The 19,973-nt window shown below is 34.9% G+C and overlaps 2 protein-coding genes across 2 annotated transcripts; both read right to left on the minus strand.

Annotated features, from left to right (window-relative positions):
* LOC107613256 (F-box/WD-40 repeat-containing protein At3g52030) lies at positions 4,254–10,979 on the minus strand (the record flags this gene model as incomplete). The annotated part of the gene is given in 8 exon segments (XM_016315172.2): positions 4,254–4,770; positions 5,322–5,406; positions 6,326–6,465; positions 6,648–6,737; positions 7,825–7,928; positions 8,449–8,547; positions 9,485–9,539; positions 10,928–10,979. Coding segments are annotated over 8 exon segments (977 nt in total), but the record flags the coding sequence as incomplete, so codon positions are not given.
* Positions 13,165–17,820, minus strand: LOC107613953 (maf-like protein DDB_G0281937). The gene is made up of 9 exons (XM_016316154.2): positions 17,694–17,820; positions 17,117–17,188; positions 16,943–17,017; positions 15,936–16,019; positions 14,986–15,055; positions 14,822–14,913; positions 14,701–14,742; positions 14,309–14,389; positions 13,165–13,482 (listed from the first exon to the last, which is right to left on the minus strand). The coding sequence occupies exons 1-9, from the start codon at positions 17,754–17,756 to the stop codon at positions 13,411–13,413; spliced, it is 651 nt and encodes a 216-aa protein (XP_016171640.1). The 5' UTR covers positions 17,757–17,820; the 3' UTR covers positions 13,165–13,410.

Here is a 19,973-nt window from a genome sequence, read left to right on the forward strand (position 1 = left end):
CTAAGTTCAAATGACAAACATAGAATGTTGCAGCTTACTGAATTAACACCAATCATTCAACAGTTCCATGACTATTCACTTGGTCAAATAGAAGAAGTGGTGATGAGTTAATACAGGAGAGACTGAATCGGTTCCTAGTAGGAGTTGACTGGCAGCAACTCTATCCTAATGCATCAATTCTTAAACTCTCAGAATCAGGGTTAGATCATTCCCCTATTCTCTTGGACTCTAACCCGAGAATTGAGAGGTCTAAATGATGGTTCAAATTCCAAGAAAGATGGTGTTCCAATGAGGAAATAAGACAGATTGTTAGAGAGGTTTGGCATGAACAGATTGAAAGATCAGCCATGTATATTCTAGCTCAAAAAATAATGCGATATCGGCATAAGATTGTCAAGTGGCAGCAAGAAAACATATCTAGTTCAAGGTTGGAGATTGATTCATTACAATCCGAATTAGAGGCACTTCGTTTATCAGGAATCCATAGAGGTGAAATCATTTTAGAATTGGAAGAAAAACTTGAGAAAGCACTGCAAAATGGGGAATCTTATTAGAAGGAAAAATCTAGAATCAAATGGCTCAAGTGTGGTGATATGACACGACTTTCTTCCATCAGAAATTCAAAAACAGTACCAGGAGGAACTGATTTGGAAACTAAATGACGGTAATGGTGGAGTGGCGACTTCTAATGCTAGAATCGCTTCCGTGGCAAAAGCATATTTTAAAGACATCTCCTCCTCTTGTCATGAGGATCCTAAATGTTTTTTCACTGGCTTGGAAGCCAAGGTTACAACTTCTATGAATCGTAGGCTTCAAAGACCAGTGACTCTGGAGGAAGTGAAACGAGCTACATTTAGCATTCATTCTCAAAGTTCTCCGAGAGATGATGGTATGACAGCAAAATTTTTTCAAAGATTTTGGAACATCCTCAGTGGTGATGTTTTGCGAGCAGTTAGGAGCTTCTTCTTAGGAAGCAGAATTTTGAAAGATTTTAATCACACTTAGATTTGTCTTATCTCCAAGATTCCAGATGCTAAAGATATGACTCAGGTCGGACCAATAAGTCTATCTTCATTCTTTTATAATATTATATCTAAAATCATTGTACATAGACTTCAGGGTATGATGAACAAACTAATTAGCCTACGTAAAGCGCTTTTATTAAAGGCAGATTAATTTCTGACAATATCTTAATTGTCCATGAGTGCATGCATTACTTGAAAAACAAAAAACAAGTGCTCATAACTGAAATGGCCCTAAAATTAGGGGAATTGATTCTCTCAATTGTTAAAAAAAAATTGAGGGAGTAAAGTGTAATCTCTAACCCTTCATTACTCTCTCTCTCTCTCTCTCTCTCTCTCTCTCTTATGTTTTTTCTTGGTCTCACTTATAAAATTAATGGTAATAGATCACACTTTACTTCCTCAATTGTTAAAAAAATATTGAGAGGATCCATTCCCTAAAATTAGATATGAGTAAGGCATATGATAGAGTAGAATGACACTTTTTTTGTTTATTTTGGAGAAGTTTGGTTTTGATTCCCGGTGGATTATGTAGATTCCAGAATTAGTAACAACTGCTTCTTATTTTGTCATTGTGGAAGGCAACCCTATGGTTTCTTTAAACCAAATAGAGGTATCCGACAAGGAGACCTTCTATCTCCCTACCTTTTCCTTTTCTGTGCAGAAGGTCTATCCTTCTTGCTACACAAGGCAGAACAAAGCAGACTAATTCAAGGTATTCAGGTTCACAGGCGATGCCCCAAGGTCAATCACCTCCTTTTTGCTGATGATTCCAACTTATTCTGTACGGCTAACCCTGAGACATGTTCAAACATTCTGCATTTATTTACTTCTTATGAAAGCATCAGTGGTCAGAGGGTGAATCTTAATAAATCTGCTATATTTTTACTCCTTCTACTACTCGTACACAATTGGCTAACTCTCTAAATATCAATCACATTGAGGCTCAAGACAAATATATGGGCTTGCCTTTTATGATCTCTAGATTTAAAAAGGCTTCGTTCAGTATGATCAAAGAGAAGGTGCGAAAGAGAATCCAAGGATGGAAACGCAATCTCTTATCTTCGGGGGGGTAGACAAGTATTGCTTAAGGCTATCAGGGAAGCTATTCCTATTTATACATTGTCTTGTTTTAAATTACCTAATGGTTTAATTTCAAAAATTCACTCTCTACTCTCTCAGTTCTGGTGAGAGCAAAAAGGATCTGAAAGATGGATGGCTTGGATTAACTGGGACACTATGACTCGCCTAAGAAGAGAAGGAGGTCTTGGATTTAAAGACCTTAGAATTCAGAATTTGGTATTCTTAGGCAAACATTATTGGCGATTGGTAACGCAACCAACTTTTCTATTATCCAAAATCCTAAGAGGAAAGTACTTTAGAAATGGTAATGCTATAACTGCAGAATCTTACCTCCTTAGGGATGGATGAGCATATTGAAAGGTCGAAAGATAGTTGAAAAAGGTCTTAACTGGGCGGTGGGTATTGGAGAGAACATCTGAACCTTTGAGGATCCATGCTACCTCCTCCGTATCCTCTAATGATCTCGGCAATGCCAAACAGACAGGTTATTTCCAATCTTGTTCCACGAATGGTAGATTTAATTACCGAAAACAGGAATTGGAATCAGAGCCTCATTCAGGAATTATTTCCCTAAGACGTTTCTAACAGTATTCTTGCAGTTAAAATTCATGGGAGTCATGACAAATTGTGATGGGATTTGAACGATTCCAAACATTATGATACTGCTTCAGGTTACAAAATCGGCTACTTATTTCACCACTCACCTCTTGAACTTTGCCCTAATCATATGCAACAGAAGAAGCCATGGATTGAACTATGGAAGCTGAACTTGCCTCACAAAATTAAGATATTTATTTAGAAAGCTCTACATGACCGCCTTCCGATTCTTGCTCAGATCCACCACTACTGCCCATCTACATAGCCAACATGCCCCTGTTGTCAGGAAGCAACAGAAACGATCATTCACTGTTTGCTCTATACTGTACAAGTAAAGAAGTATGGTCTCAAAGTTCCCTTAGAGACTGTCTTCCCTCGCAGAGTTTTGATGATTTCTAGACATGGTGGATTGCAACAACGAAGATGCTTAACTCATTGAAGAATGCTGATCGAAACCCCCAATTGCTTGCCATCATTTGCTGGCACCGCTGAAAAACAGGCAACCAGTTAGTTTTTAAAGGATGTACTTCAATGTCGTCTGCCATTCTTGCAAACCCCGTCAAGTTACTCCTGAAATCCAGAAAACCTCCATTTTAGCTCGTCGTTCCCATGAGGACAATTCATAATTTCACACAATTCACCTTATTATTTTCTTTTTAGGTAAAATACTAAATTAGTCCCCTACATTTGGGCGTAATCATGTTTTAGTCCTTAGGGTTTAAAGTGTCCTATTTGAATCCAAAAAAGTTTCATTTAGTTTCAATGTAGTCCCACCGTAAGGTCAAACTTAAATAATTAACGAAATGTCCTACATGGCAGCAGTATATAAAAACAAGGTCGATAATCTGGAGAATAAGTACAAGCTCCAGAGACACAAAATCAATCATAGATGCATCAATACATTTATTTATCATTCTCTTAGTTCTATAGAAAATATTTCATTAAATTGTAAGAAAAATAATAAATAAATATATTGATACTTCCACGTTGATTTTGTGCTTCTGGAGCTTGTACTTATTCTCCATACCATGTAGGATATTTCGTTAATTATTTAACTTTGACCTCACAGTGGGACTACATTAAAGCTAAATGAAACTTTTTTAAATTCAAATAGAACACTTTAAACCTTAAAGACCAAAACAGAATTACACCCAAACGTAGGGACTAACTTAGTACTCTACCCTTTCTTTCTTTTTTTTTTAGTTTATTCTTATTTTAACTATACACCATTGGATGTATACCATCATCAGTGTATTTTTTAGGAGATTCTCACTTTTCACTATGCTGTTCTATTTTGGACACTCTTGTATTTTATTTTTCATTGATTAATAAAATATAACCTACTACCTTTGGAAAAAAAATTTTGATCAGTTATAGGAGACTGAGAATAATTAGAGCAAACCTCAATGGTAATTACTGGTTAGTATAAATCATCTAATAAATTACTGAAAAGGATTAGACAATTTAATCATATACAAAGGGCATTGATTTTTTTTCTTTTATGAACATTATAATTTTCATACACAATCATTTTCTATACCTACTTTCTTTTTCTTATTAAAAGTTCTCCGTTTTTACACTATAACGACTCTAATACTAACCAACTTAATTTATGGTGTACTGCATGTGAAGAGATGGTAAACTTCTCATCATAGAAGACAAATCACAAACCAATAACATAAAATTTTGACTATGCAAAATATGAAGTACAGCTATTCAGGTAAATTTCCACAATCTAATATCACTAGAATTGTGTGTGGTAACAACTTTCTTCATTCCGACAGCTAGGCATGTGATAGAAGGTCTAGCACTCGTAGGAATGATATCAATATTTAGGTAGTTATCTGGCAACCTTCTTCCTTTCCTTCTCTGAAAGGATCCTGAAGGGCTTGATATCAATTTATCCTCCATGATACAACTTGAAACAATGGTACCATCATTTTGATTCACAAATCTTAAGATACCGTCTATTCCGCCAACAGCTAGTGTTGATCTGTCACCACGCATATGTTGCACAGAGTATATTACATTCGGACTCACTCGTTTGCCCCACAACTGTTTCCTTGTCCTGCGTGATGAGAACAAAAGAGGTTCAGGACATGATAAATAAAATGCAGCAAATAGTCTGTGGTTACTGGTTAAATTATAAAAACAGATCACAAAGGGTATATGCATGAAGTAAAATTATGTTAAGATGAAATAACAAGGCCCAAACCTTAACAATGGGTGGATATTTTAGTATCTGAGATAAAAATACAGTGTGCAGCCAGATACTTGCTTACTTGTGGAGAGAAGGATAGAGATACAATTTCTACGTGTGTACGCGCGCATGCGTGCAGGTGTGTGCGTGTGCGTGTGCGTGTGCGTGTGCGTGTCTCTATTTCTATCTGTATGTATTTCTTTCTAAATGACAGAATCCAAACACAGCCTAAAAGGTCCTAAATTTTTCAGAATGATACAACTAGGCAAGAGGAATGTCCAAGCAAACTTTATTAAAACCATTTAGTTTTGGATTTCTATGTACATATATATTATACTAGCTTCACATAATTAGGTGTCCAATGTCCTTGCTTAATTAATGAACAAAAATTAGCCTGTATTACGGCATCGTTTGCATACCTAAGGTCCCAACAATAAGTATATCCAACAGCTGATCCTGCAAACAGTAGCTGAGAGGAGGGATTTAAACACAAGGTCCTTATACCTGACAGGAAAACCATAAATTAGATTCAGTTGCAGCACAGAAAGAATAATGCCTTTGAAATATTTGGTTCAAAACAGAATACAGCATTCTACTAAAATCCTATCGTTCGTTCTTATAGCATGTATAGTACTTCTACCTTACTCCCCTAGCATTTTCTTAAACCCCAATTAGAGTCAGAAGGGATTCTTCTTTCTTAATCTTTTTCCTAACATACTACTGTTTCTAAAACTTATTACCAAAATATCACCCTTTTCCAAACTATATACCCAGATGAACTGTTCAAAACGGTGGCACCTTTTATTTATTTATTTATTGTGTTGACTACTTACTAGGAGGCGCTAAACCGAGAAGCGCCTTCTTTAGTTTAAGCACTATTACATTTAGGAAATAACAAAATATGTTACAATTTACTTGATTAAGGAATATGAACTAACCCCAATGCTTTTACATAACTATGTAGTACTTTATGTCATTAACTCTTTATATTAGTACGTTTTATTTAAGTTTTTTATTATAATATTCTTTCAGATGAATTTATACTCTTTACATTATTTCCGGGCTTCTTTCATATTTTTCATACAGTCTTGTATGTTTTTGACAAAACTTAGACAAACTTTCTCTTTAAAATGAGGAATCAGTTAAAGTTGAATTCCCGCATTAATGCAGGGTCTGGGAAAGAGCCGCACCCAAAGGGTGTAATGTATGCAACCTAATTAGAGCATTAAAAATACAAGAATTGATTAATGTTAAAATAGGAAACTTGAGCCTTCAGAATAGAGACAATGAACAAATGAGCAAGTAGCAGAAGAGAATTATCAGCAAGAGGTACCACAAAAGGTGTTTGTGCTAAGAAATGGTTGGGTATACTGAATGAGATCATGCTGACAAAAATAGCCAATTAAAAGGGATAAACTATTACCTCTGCCATCACTTGATCTAAGTGTTGTCACTTGCTGGACAGAGTAAGGATCTGAAATTGTAATACTCCCCGAAGTGGAGCCACTCAATATAAGTTGATCTTCACTCACACATAAACAAGTTACAGGTGCCGAATGCATCCTGCAGAGAGAGAGTTGCAACGATGAATGTTAGATGACATATTAAGTTACTGAAGCTACACATAAATCAACCTATAATTTTCCCCTATTCACGTAATATGCAATTTGTATTCTTTTCAACGCAGCTGACTATTTTAGGACATAAAAAGAGGCACAGGGGACACACTCTCTCTTACAAAATACCTTATTATTTGAGAACAGCTCCTGCTGTACATGTCAAAAACACGAATGGCCCCATCATCATATCCAACCATAGCTTCTGGATCAAAATAGCTGCAAGTACAGAACAATTTGTACAAAAACTTTTCCAGTATGGAGCATTGTAATTCATGGCTCTTACTCTGTGTGTGTGAGAGTGAGAGAGAGAGCTCTACAGTTGGCGTAAGAAGCTATTCTAGAAAATTCAGCCAAGGATCTCTAGCTGCAAATCCTTATATGTAAAAGTTTATGTCTATCTTTGTTGCCCTTTACTAGGTTTTAACTAATGATTTTATTTTTTTTCTTTTCTCTTTGCTGTTTATTATAGCTTTAGACTCTTGATCATAAAGTCCTAAACATACGGTCAACTTGGTTTCAGAAACATATTCCGTTTTTATTTCTTGGTTATGTTTGGTTGGAGGGTAAAAGTGGGACTAAACTCACTGGTGAAGAAACCTTTTCAAGGAGAGAAGTCACAAAGAAACAAAGGTATTGCTAGAGGATGCACACTCCTAGACAAAATTCTTGAAAGATGAGCTGGAAGTAGGTTTCTGAATGTGGCAGCACGGAAGGTAGCAGATAGTGTGGGTTCGTAGTGGAAGGGTATGTTGACATCTGAGAATTAGAAAGCCAGATGTGGTTGATAACTTTTAGTAGCCCACGTATGTTTGAAGGAAACTGCAGTGTTCTTTGAGAAAGCATTGTAACAAGTAGAATATAGTTTTCCAGGAAAGAGCCACTAGAAATGACATATTGGTGGGTTACTGCAAGATTGAGTTGCAGTAACTTGTCAGAAATGGAGATGCAAGTATAGGCATAGTGTTAAATACAGAAGGAAGCGCCAAAAGCACCAGAAATCTGCAGTTTCTATAGTCTACACTCTACACAGAGAACAAAATTTGCATAACATGTCATTTCTAGCCGTTGAGTATTGGTTCAAGTCCCATGATCATAAAAAATTACAACATAAAAAAAGAACCATGCAAAAATTTAAATAAACATTCTAACTCCATGATATCATTGGTGCAATGTACCACCATTAATAATAGATGCCAAGTTGTATATCATGCCATTGCTTCACCCTATGCATAGAAGAACTTGACTGTCTTGTGAAATAGTTTAGAAAATAAAATTAATAGCCAGATCATTCATTTTTGTTTACCGCATGCATGACCCTTTTACAACTGCACCTTCAGGGGAAGAAAATATGCTTCTTTTCCCATTCCGCCTCCAAATGCATAAACGACTACCAATTAGACCAACAATCTACAGATAATTAAAGAGGTTTCAGAAATCACAGAGCATGCATGACAAAAAATAAATAAATAAATAAATAAAATCAGAGAGCATACAGACACAAGCAAGCAAGAAACTATAATCACGAACTGACGAAATCATTTTTTTATGATGGCAAATAGAAACTGGCCCAGAGATGTTTAACATCATAATTAAATTCAACAGAAAATTTGAAGCAAAAGATACATGAACATGATAAAATAATGACCTTGTGATCAACTACCATGACAAGGTTGACGTTAAGTCTACATTCTTTTGGCAACTATCAAGTCTTCATATCAAATAAAAGATAACATAGATAATAATCGTGCTTTCTTTAAGGAATGCAAAAGGATTAAGAATTAACAAATTAAACATTTGAGATAAAATTTGAGAGTAACTAAGATTTTTTCCACTCCCAACAAAAGCTTATACTATATTTTAAACAGGTGGAATCATGTCTTCCAAGACAAACAGTAAAATACATATAATATTCATCAAGCCATTTCACCTTGCTCTCGTCAAAATCAAAGTCAACCAGAGGAAGCATAGCTGGTACTGAGTACTCTTCTATGCATCTATAGCTGTTTACTGACCAGAGACGAATAACCTAACAGAATGACAAGAATAGTTAGTATAAGAGCTAAACAAAATAAAAAAATAAAAACCAAAAAATAACAATCACAACAACAATAACCCGTTTACTACTCGGTGGGGTCAGCTACAAGTAAAACTCAACTAAAATGAAATAGCAAAATAACCTTAATTGGAGGAAGTAACATAAACAAGTACAAGAAAGGAAAGTACCATGGGTGTAACATCTCCTAAGAACACAATAGAGAACATTGTCTGGATATCAAAATATTGTTGTAGCAGGATCATAATTAAAAGGGTATACACTAGGAGAGCAATAGGGAGGCAAGGGATTGAGTTCCATGGTCAATATGTCGCATTCCTTCATCTAGTAATGACCCTATTAAAGATCCAAATTAGATAATACACTAGCAGCTTGATTCATCTAGCAAGTAGCAACACAAAATCTATAGTTACAGGAATTTGTAGCCACTGCTAACTTATTTAATGCACTATAATCTATGTTGAATCTCCATTCACCTTTTTTTTTTTTCTTTACTAAGAATAACAAAGTTATAGGGACAAGTATAGTAGCTTTGATTATACCTGCATGCATCATTTCAATTTTTTTCACATTATCTTCGTAGTTTCATCTAAATATATATGGATAGAGGTGAGCATTACATAGAAACCTTCCTCTTAATTTCCATTTTCCCTACCAGCTCTTCAACAACACAAGATCTTCACATATTGTCTAATATAGAGGTGAAGCTGTATAAGGAGGTACCACTATTCATGCTTTAAAAAACACAATTTTCAAGTCATAAACCTACTTTATATTTAGTACATCCAATATATGAATTTTTTGTTTCCATAAGCAAAGTTAAATAAATAGAAAAATGAAAGTTAATAATCCATTAAGAATTTAGTATACAGTAAAAATAATGAAATATGCAAATAGTGTATTTATTTACCTTATCACCCACACCTGTAGCAACTGTGCCCATTTTCATTCGGCACTGAGCAACCCTGATTTAAAATCCAAGCAGGGAACATCAATATCCATCCAACCAATGATGTATTGTATGTATATCACACAGACACACACCAAAAGGGGAGGGGGGAAAAGGACAAAACAAAACTAAAAAAGATGGCATGTAATACAGAATTTCACATTGAGAATCCAACAATACTCTTTGAATTGGAGTGACATCACTAAAAGATTTTTTGTATAACCCACTATGGTATGACAAACATGAATGACTGTAGTGAACATCACTGGAGTATGGGAAAAATGCCAGAAGCTAGAATAGTATTTCCATATGAGTACAACATTAGTATTTTTTTTCTTGGTAAGCAAGAATCTGAAATTCGCAAGGATCATTTGATTGGCAAGCATGTATAACAAACATCCTAAGAGGCATATTATGGATAATGTACTAGTCAAAGTTGTTAAAGATAAGTCTTGACTTCATAGGAAAATGGAAAAGAATGAGAAGTGAAGGCTGAATGTAAGTCAGCATAGTTTGATCGCTTGAGTGCTTAGGTATAGATACACCACAGTATCAGTATATATAGTCATTGGCTTTTTTAACATTGCCCCTCAGGTTTAAACTTATCAGCTCTAAGCTTGTCATAAGTAAGTTGTTATCAATGACGATGAGAAAAATATTAAATAAACACCGTTAGATACAGCTAAGATAAACACGACAAAAGAAAGCCAGGAATGTGTGGAAATAGCCATCAACTCCTCATCCTCCAAATATGATTTATCTCAATACCAAATAATAAGACCTTTCATAGTGTCATGTTCTCACAAAATTATTCACAATTGTACTCGCAATCTACAACAGTACAACTTTTACATTGCACTAGTATTGACTATGAAAATTTGAAAATATATACTCCCAATTGCAAAATCCAGTTACCCGTGTCTAGTGTCATATGGTGGGTTCTAAAATGCATCCAAAAAAGTATCAAATCAGTGGTAAAATTCTACCCTTAACATGGTCAAGAGGATTTTCCAATTGAGAGAATCCACCCTCATGAAAAAATTACTCTTATAAACTATGAGCCAAGAAGTATAGACAAAGCTTTTGCATAATATCACCGGGGAGTATGTGAGAATTGAGAAGTGTTTGTATCATTAGTCTACCAAGAATCAGAACAACTATGCAAACTGAACTGATTAAGATGTAAAAACAAGAAAAAAAAAGGACAACTATGTCCTATGTGTCTCACGTTTCACTGGTAGGAACCTTGAAAAATTAAGTTTTGTAGAGGCTTGTGTGTCTCCACTAAAAATGGTCAAAAAACCTATTTGCCATTTACCTTCAATAGTAACAACAGAACGACATATATGCAGATATGCACATCACCAAGAAATTAAGTACATGCTATCAAAAAGTTGAAATTACCTGGTTGAATGACCCTTCCATTGATCAACATGAAAGGAACCATCTTGAAGCGACACACGCAAAATTTCAGTGAGGCACGTGATGAATCTGCCCGTTATTGTTCAAATTCAATATACTAGGGCTTAAAAATTAGGAAAAGATGAGAAGAGGGAGGAAGAGAATAACCATGTTTTGCAAACGAGAGTGCAGCGAACGAGCTCGAACATGTCGAGGAAAGCGAAGATCATACACAGGATGTCGTGGTCAAGGGACAGGGCTGTAGTTTGAGTTCTCCGGCTTTTCTTTCTTTCGTCGGCGGTGGCTGTGGAAGCGGGGTCATTGGCCGCCGCCGGTGAAAACTGTTGCCGTTTGCTCATTGCTGGTTGTCACATAATTGCAACTTGCAAGTCCTTGGTTGGAAAAACTGTAGTGCTGAAGACAGCTAAGCTTATTTTTACAATGTTTGTGTGGATAGAATATAGATAGTACTCACTGGCCCCGGTGGATGGTCATTTGGCCAATACTATGGTGACGAAGGCTATTTTGTTCTACATGTGCTTAAATGACGTGGCTGTATTTATTTGCTAATTAGTATTTTTTAAAATAACGAGGGTAAGCACGACGTTAAAAAAAAGAAAAAAAAAAGAAAAAAATTCTTTAATTTTATAAAAAAATTAATTTTAATTATAATAAAAAAATAATACATTTTAGTTGTAAAATTAGTAATATATAATAATACGTGTTCTAATGTTGTGAGGGGTTGGGACTTGAGACATTGTATCACTGTCAGTTTGCATCTCCAATTGGCATAATTAGCTCAAGTTGATGTAATATATATTTTTTTTTTCATAAGATAATGATTAATTTTTTGTAGATCTAAATTATATTTAAAAGTATGTCATTTGTTAATGAATTATTGTACATGATGAAATTTAAATTTTTGACATTTACTTAAATGAATGAATAAATTATCCACTCAATCAATACAAATTGGTTTAAGTTAATATAATGTTAATAATTATAATTTGTAATCTTGGGCACTTTTGGTGGACATACTTCATATTATTGTTATAATGTGGGTCTGAGCTTAAATATTTTTAATCAATAAAAAATTAAGAATTTTGAGTGAAATTATTTTTAGTTCGGTTCAACGATCTAATTTTTAGTATGGGATACTTATACTGAAACATCGAGTGTTACTAATTTGAAACTACATTGATACTTTTATTAATAATATCAAACCTGTAATTGGATTAACGGAACTCGATATTTATGAAAAACCTTTTTTAAAAAAAATAAAATCGCAACTAAAGAGAAACACAAGATTTTGCGAACCAAAACGGTAAATAGATACACACACAAATAGGATAATATATATATATACAGTACCCAAAAGATGAAAAGTTAGCTACTCCCTCATGGTTATGAATATATACAACTCAAAATATCTCCGAGGTCTGACCTATATAGGAAGCCATTAATCTAACACTCAAAGTAGCCTAGTCTTCTAGCCTTGTCTCTCGAAAAACAAAAGTGAGAATCTAAAACAATAGAACCGCTACACCTGAGCGCTACCAAAAGAAGATGCTGATGTCGCTGTCTAATCGCTGTCAGAAGTCAAGTCCACGATCTCTATATCAATTTCGGGAAACTCATCGTCCACAGAAGTCAGATCCACGATCTTTATCTCCTCAATATCCTCGTCGTCAGAAATAACAATGACCTCTAATGTACTATGGGGACTACCATCACTGTTGTCACCTGTTGAAGCTGTACCACTAGGAGAAATATGCTCAACTGCTGAGGCCTGGCCAGGCGCCACGGCGAAACTCCCAATAGGCTCTATGGTGAAAAGGTCAGAGAAATAAATAGAAAGCAACTCCATCGACATATCCAAATCTACTGGAGGAAACTCAGGGATGTAGTCATCGACGACAGGGCCAGGCTCAGGCACTACCTCACCATCCTGGTGTGCTGGAACAGGACTTCCATGCATGTGATCAAAAGGATGGTGGACAGAATCGAGATATAACCACGACATCGGGATATAACCCTAGTTCCTTACAAGTACAATCCCCTACTTCTGCTCACAAACAACTCAGACGGATTCATCCTCGCTGGAGAAGACATCGGACAAGTCACCTAAAGGCGTTTGGACCTCACATTCAAGTCCAAAGCGACCCAATTTTCGATAACCCTCGATACATGCACCATATCTAGGTTTTTCATCTTTGTTTGTTTCCCTTAGTCGTTTAAGGGAAAGCGAAATATTACACATCCATGGCATTGCTAAAAAGTACGAAGCAATGAAGCACATAAGTTAAATAATATACTATTACATATTGTGATTGAAAATTGCACATTCAGAAAGGTCTTGCACCTTCTTGCCTATACTTTGAAGTTTGAACTACATGAATCGTTCGCATCAATTCAAACATTTGAATATGGTTGCAGTAATCTTAGCAATTACATCAATCGGAACACGATTCACATGATTGCAGCACCTATAGAACTTCCAGTAAGAGTTTCTCTGTTAGGTCTTTGGAAAGTCCCATCACAGTATCAGTTGAACCAACCTGGCAAAAAGAAGAACTAGTTTTGATAACAAAATGGCAGAAAGAGAGAAGAATCTGTACTAAGATCCAACTCAAGAGAAACATTATGACTAGTGGACTAATCCACCATTTTTTTTTATTCAATTTGTGTAGCAGCAATAAATGTAAAATTAGTAAAAAATTACTGGTATGAGAAAAGGTTAGGTATTAGTCTTTAATTAGTAGTCTTAGATTCAAGTCTTGAGAAGAAAAAAAATATTTGTAATTGAATGCATGTATAAAATTTGTTTACATTGAAAGTGCATTAAAATTAAATCCATATGAAATTTTAGGAAACAAAACAAAACCTAAATAACCAATCCACATCTATCCCCTTGGTATATAATTATATATTAATGCGCAAACCACAAATACTTCATTTTTACTCACGTATGCATATTGTATGCGTATATGCATATCTCATACTTTAAACTTCTTAAATTTGTAACTAATATGTCATAAAATTGCTGTATATAATATGTATCATATCATGTTATATTCAATACTCATTTGTGTTTGTGTAATGGGGATATTATGTAACCTGGTTATCTAGGAAACCAATCCCATTATCATAGCAACAAAGATGTGATTTTGGAAGCAAAATAAGCCCACAATAAAATGGGGAGAGATAACAATCTTGACATTCTTTACATGAAGTCCCAGAAAGAGAATATGCTGAAAGAAGAGTAGGTTAATGGATTTTGCTGTGCTGGTAATGTGATATTTCTAAATGAACTGATGTTAATGCGCATGAATAGCAACATAAACTTCTAAGGAAGATCGTTATGGAGAAAGAAACATAACTAACCACTGCATCTACAAATGGTAATGTGAGTGGATGTTCCAGCATCAAACCGCCAGCAACTCTAAATGTAACTCCATCGTCAATCTGCAAAGCTCCCAACAAATAAGAAAACTCAACCTAAGAAAAGGGGAGAATCACACCTTAAAAGCTAGCTATTAAGAAGAAAGAACCACTCTCCTTAAATACAACATCAAGCATCCAATATTACTCGACGTGTGACTTTGGGAACCCCATAATACCCTAGTCCCTAACATATTCACCAACACGAATTCCCTAAAGGAAAGTTTCAAAGATCTTGAAAACAAGTTCAAGTACTATTTTCACCTCCATACTTAGCTCAGTGAAAAGGGGTGAAAAGTGTAATTACAAAAAATTAAAAGAAAAAAAAAGGTTACCAGATTATCAATGACCTCATCTGGTATTTCATGGAAATAAACCTGTCTTAACAATGAGAGATGTTAGTTATCTGCAGAATGAGAAAAATATTGAACAAACTCAAGCATCAACAACTTGCACCTCTGCACTATCCCATCCCCCAGAGCGCTTTCTAGTGGCGAGGTTAGTAACCATAACAGATCCTACAACACCTGCATGGCTACCAGAATATCCTGCAAATTATTTGAATTTGTGAATGTTCCTGGCATGTGTACATATAAAACAGAAACAGACCCAAACTAAACCTTTGATGAATTCCCGAGCTTCCTTCTCACTAGTTGGCTTTTCCCTGATTATTCCTTGGTACACCACAACCTACAGAACATTTGTAAAGACAGAAATAGGCTTAGAAAAGTATTATATAAATTTTAAATGAAGAGCAGAAAGAATGTGAGAATTGCCCCCTCAGAAAGTGTAAGTGCACAACACAGCTTGGAGGACAGATATATACCCTATTAATTAAATATAATGTTCTCAATAGATTTATCAGCAATAATTTGTACTTTTCGTTTTCATGGGTGGAGTTTTAACTAGTGTTTTCTTTTATCAAACAACTGATCTATTTCATCTAGCAAAACGGAGGGAAGCCCATCTATTGAGAAAATCTACTTCTTTCATTTTCCAAAAAAGAAAAAAAAAACACGGACTAAGGAAAACAAAAAAAATCTCGATAATAGTACAAAATTATGTGAATAGACCAAATTAAACTCATAAAAATGACAAACTTCAATTAATTAATACAATTAATATTACACTTAATTGTCTTTCTTCAAATTACATCATTAAGGATAAATTTGAAAACTTAAATTGATACTAACTAAATATTATAAATTAGACAAATATTTTGAGACCATAAGAAGAGCAAATTGAACAAATATTATAAAATGGAAGGAGTAAGCTTTTGCTAAGGAGGATTCATTATTTTCCGCAAAAATGTAACTTTACTCCTTTCTTCTCACTAATATATACTTAGATAATAGGGTCATACAAAAATAGAAAAAATGCATACATCGTAGATAGCTAATAGAACTTCAACTGGGATGAAAAAAATATCAGCAGGCTAAGCATGTCAAAAGCATAACACGGAAAGTTGCTGGCAGATATGTTATCTGAAGTTTCTTTCCAATAATGCATTACTGAAATTAAACAAATAAAACTTAAAAGATAAAAGAAATTGTCCATACTCCATACATACAGTATCTGCAGTAATTAACAAAGTGGTGGGACCATCTTTCTCCAAGTTACTTCCAATTAGTAGCTTTTGCACAATAGCATCTGCCTAATAAGAATATCAAAACGTAAGAATACTAAATGCATTTTGGAAAAATCATACCATTCTTTTAGTTTATGTGCTTATTTAGATGAAATTACTGGCTGATAACATGAAACCTGCAATCTTTCTGCATAGTCAGTCACAACAACTAGATGCAAGAGACCTTGAACAGATATTTTATTCATCAGAAAAAAAAATCTTCGAAACCAAATAAATATATGATCGTGTTTCAGCTGGTTTTCATTATCAAGCATGCGCTTTGCTTCATATAGAAGCTTGAGAAGGAGAGTGGAGTGAAGTTCTTGTAGCATTAACTGAACAATAAGAATACAAAATCTTTTCATCCCACTCTCTTTTTAGTCATCACATTATTTTTCGATCTAATATACACAAAAAAAATATTAATATTCAGTCTATTAAGGCCCCGTTTGGTAACCGTACTAAGATAAAAATACATGGGAAATTCGGTTATACAAACCTATTCGGAGAAACAGATAGATATATAAAGAAGCAACATATCTCTGTCATGTCTCAAATTTTTTAATTTCGATTTATTACCAAACACAGCTTACCCTAATTATCATATAGATATAGATAATGCACAATGATTTGCCAGCCATTGGATAATTGCCACTGCCTAATGCAGTACATCACTACAGAATCGAAATAGCAATGCGGACTAATTACTCTAAAAAATTGATGGATCAAGATCAAGCCAGCCAAATTAAGAACAACTAGTAATGATGGAGAGTAAATGCACAAGGTGCTCATTGAAATTTTAAGGGTGAGTCAATTTGGGTCTATCTAAAATAAGACATAAGACACTCTACTTGGACTGTAATTTTTATCTCAGTATCCAAGGTGGAAGTCATTGCATTTGGAAGATTTGTAATAATAATAATAGTAATAATTGAACCAAACATTCATACCTTCGCCTCAGCCAATGCCATAACCAAATCTTCTGGCTTTTCCTTCCTGATACTTTTCTCATCAATATCCGCAGTCTAAATTTTAAGCCAAAATAAATATGCTCAGCCTTCTGTTATGGTAACCAATTAGGAATTAAAATTTTACAAAGCCACAATACACGCTAGTACATATACCATTATTGTAAACTCGTATCCCATCTCAGCAAGAATCTGTCTTCGAGCCTTGGAAGAAGAACCCAAAATAATCTGTTGGAGATAACTAACATCAACCAATTTTTCTTTTACTAATACGTCTTAACATGTTTGTAAAAAAGGCTAATTGATACTATTGCATTTAATTGATATTTAATTGATACTAATCTGTCTTCGAGCTTGACTCATACTATTTTGATCTATCGAAACCTCCACTACAAAAGTCAGCATTAGCTCTCCAAAAAAGGGACAAAACAAAACGCTACCATTTGTCAATTACATTACATTACAGGGAAGGGAAGAAAAGAGAAAAAATAAGACTGATAACTAATCAGTTGCAATTTTAAATTGCAAGAGTGCAAAGTGCACCCATTAAAAAGGTTGAATGAAAGAGGAGAAACTGTAAAATATTCAGTCATCTTTTTGTTGCTGCGGAAGCGAAATGCTGCACACACAGTCCGTGAGCTTGGTCGCAGATGCAACATATATCTTATTTATTCGATTCGAGCATTATAGGATAAGAATGGGAAACAAAGTGTGTATAGGAGAAGTCCCATACCTTAATCGAAGGGTTTTTTGCAGCCATGGATAGTCCTCTGCGCAGCGTGTCATGTACGCTCATGTTGCTGTACGCAGTAGCATAGAATAGAATTGATAAGCACAGAGATGCTTCCTAAGAAACAGGAACTCACGAAATATATATTTTTAAATTTTTTTAATAATTTTTTTAACTGGGTAATTCGAATATGCCCAATTCGAATTATTATGTGCACGTCACCAAAAAAAAAATAAGTCACCAAAAAAAAAGAATTACTATGTGCACGTGTGTGTGAGTAATTCGAATCATCCTGATTCGAATTAGTGGGTGTGTGGGTGTGTGTAATTCGAATCAGGGTGATTCAAATTACATGAAAACGCAGTTTGAATTAGGTAGATTCGAACTATATAAAAATGTAGATTGGTAGATTCATGAAGCAATTTTTGATTTGGTTGATTCATGTAATTTTTTCATTCCCTTGGCTTAAATAACTGATTTGCCCTAAATTTTAGATACGGAATTCAAAAATAAAAGAGTGAGTCTTATCTTCTTCCATCTCTATTTTTAGGCAATTTAGGCACAAAAATCATAGTCAACAAAGAACTCCTCAAAAGAATTATTAATAAACAAATTTTTAATTAATCAAATGAACAACTCATCACAAATTATAATCATCATTAAGTATTTTAATATCTCCTTCATAAACAGATAACCCAATATACAAAAAAAATGAACAAAATCAACTCAACAAAAAATATTTAACATAATCATTCAGCAACTAAGACGATCAGAAAACCACTAATACCAGTATTATTAACAAAACTAAAAAAGTATTATCAAAACTTGAAAATCACCAATTCAATATTATTAACAACAGTAGAAATTACAAAACAAGCAAAAATAATTTCGGCCAACAGTGCTTACCGGCGGCGAAAGAGAAAGGAAAGTGACAGCGACGATGGAGGAGTGGGAACTGCCAGCGAAGAGAGAGAGAGAGAGCGCTTGAACAAATGAGACGACGATCGCAACAGAGCTTCCACCCGACGGCAACAGAACTTTCTAGGACAGTGACAGAGCTTCCTACGACGGCCACAGAGCTTCCACACGCGACGCCTGTCTCCGGAGGGGACGAGTTCGCGATGACTTCGAAGAGGGACGGTGATTGCGGGGCTATGGGGCTGCGAGCTATGTTTGGGGGCTAGGGTTCTCCACTGGCAATTTGAATTTCAGAGAGAAAGAGAGGAGTGGGACTGGGGGGATGCAGGTAGGGGTGCACATGGCCCCGCCCGGACCAAAGACCAGGTTCGGTCCCGAATATTTTAGGGACTAATTTGGTGCGATTTTATCAGGTCTAAGGCTAGGTAAGGGTTTCAAAAATAGACCCGATCATTATTTTGGGTCTGGTCCAGGTCAAGGCGAACCCGGCTTCACCGAACTCATGTGCACCCTAAGGGAACTAAAAAAGATATATATGTTTTAAATTAATTTCAATATTATGTTATATTAATTATAAGCTTATTGTTTTATTTTTAATCACACTTGTTAAATTAGAAAATAGATCAAACAAGCATCAAATTAGAATTTATGGACAAATTCAAGTTCAAATATGGATATCAACTTTTCGATAACAAGTTTCTTCTATATAAATAAGTGAATTATAAGTAAGTTTCTTTATAAATTATTGTTAAAGCTTCAAAGACCCGGTTTGAACCTGATATAGTTGTGACCCGAAAATATTTATATTTTATCAGGTCTAGGGGCGGGTTAGGGTCTAAAAAATAGATCCGGTTTATATTTAGGGTCGGGTCTGGGTTATGACAAACCCGATTTCACCCGACCTATGAACACCCCTAGCTGCGGGCTACGTTTGGAACTTTCGAGGAATATGGTCTTTCTTTTTTTTTTTAAAGGTTAAACGGCGCCATTTTGAGGAATTGTAATTGAACCTGAAACCCTTAAATAAACCGGGCGATTCATCGGTTAACTGCCAGTTCGTCTGTTTTTTTTTTATCAATTTTTCGCCATTTGGTTTATAAGATCAACCGAACCGACTAGGTGATCGGTTTTCAATTAATTCGGTTGAACCAGTCAGTCTGGTTTGAATTTTAGAACTATGATTCGTCCCTAATTTTATTTTTTATTCGAAATCGTCACCATTTTATTTGGTATTAAAATCATCATTTTGAAAAAATAATTTTTTAAAAGACAAAAATATCCCCTATTGCACCAGCACACTCTGTATTTTCTACTACCACCACCACCACCGCCTTATCCCACAAACTATCAGCCATTTCTTCCCAC

This window comes from Arachis ipaensis, chromosome B08 (genome assembly GCF_000816755.2).
Source record: "Arachis ipaensis cultivar K30076 chromosome B08, Araip1.1, whole genome shotgun sequence".
NCBI lineage: Eukaryota > Viridiplantae > Streptophyta > Magnoliopsida > Fabales > Fabaceae > Arachis > Arachis ipaensis.

Bases quoted from the DNA above. Each gene is read 5' to 3' on its own strand.
- LOC107613953 (XM_016316154.2), bottom strand. From the start codon at position 17,756: ATGAGCGTACATGACACGCTGCGCAGAGGACTATCCATGGCTGCAAAA. The intron at 17,018-17,116 runs GTATATGTACTA...CTTAAAATTTAG, and splicing joins GATACGAGTTTACAATAATG to ACTGCGGATATTGATGAGAA. The intron at 14,390-14,700 runs GTAACCTTTTTT...GGAGCTTTGCAG, and splicing joins ATGAGGTCATTGATAATCTG to ATTGACGATGGAGTTACATT.